Source organism: Papilio xuthus, unplaced genomic scaffold (assembly GCF_000836235.2).
Source record: "Papilio xuthus unplaced genomic scaffold, Pxut_1.1 DF827705.1, whole genome shotgun sequence".
Lineage (NCBI taxonomy): Eukaryota > Metazoa > Arthropoda > Insecta > Lepidoptera > Papilionidae > Papilio > Papilio xuthus.
In genome coordinates, this window is record NW_013530944.1 from 1 (window position 1) to 849 (window position 849).

An 849-nucleotide genomic window follows, 5' to 3' on the forward strand; every position below is an offset into this window, starting at 1 on the left:
ATTAAGGAAAAAAGGTGGGTGTTACATATGTTTAAAGAAAGGACATCTCGCCAAGTATTGTAAAGTATTTATTAGATGTATGTATTGTAGTAAGAGACATGTTGTTATGTTATGTCCAAAGCTCCACGCACAACCGAAGATCTGTGAGCAGAACACAACAGAAAAACATTGTGAAAACAATAAGGAAGTAAACAATAGTTTCATAAGTAATGACATAACTACCTTGTTACAGACGCTAGTAGTCAAAGTTTCTAATGGTAAACAAGAGAAGAAAATAAGAATACTTCTAGATTCTGGTTCACAGAGGACATATATAAAGAGGGAGCTGGCAGAAGATCTTGGACTTCAGGTAACAGGCAACGAGAACCTCAGCCACTCGCTATTTAGCGGTGTGAAGAAACCTGCAAAAATGCATAAAGTCTTCAAGTTTAGAGTAAGTAGTTTAGATGATAAGTTTCATACTACTATGACAGCATTAGAACAAGATGTGCTTTGCGGAAGTTTACCCAAAGTGCAAGACCCAAAGCTGATAGAAAACTTGAGGAGGCATCAGATCTGGTTAACTGACGCAGCGGAAAGTATCAAAGATATTAGTATATTAATTGGATCGGATCAATTAGGTTACATTATTAAAGAAAACTTCATTCGGTTAGATGACAATTTAGTAGCAATACCAACAAAACTGGGGTGGACACTACAAGGCCCAGTTCAAGGAGTATGCAGTACAACTGTGAGCTCAAACTTTGTTTCATCATTACAGACAGATTCACTGGAATTTCTGTGGAATATAGAGATGTTAGGTATTAAAGATTCATATGAAAAACAAGAGAAAAACGAGATACTAAACAC

General features: G+C 36.2%; 1 protein-coding gene across 1 annotated transcript in view; it reads left to right on the plus strand.

Moving 5' to 3' along the window:
* Nucleotides 1–232: 232 nt before the first annotated feature.
* Nucleotides 233–849, plus strand: part of LOC106116887 (uncharacterized) — a gene marked incomplete at both ends in the record, with an annotated part of 2,883 nt that continues 2,266 nt past the window's right edge. Inside the window, one exon of the mRNA XM_013310946.1 lies at nucleotides 233–800. Coding sequence (XP_013166400.1) covers nucleotides 233–800 — 568 coding nt within the window. The remainder of the gene's footprint in view (nucleotides 801–849) is intronic.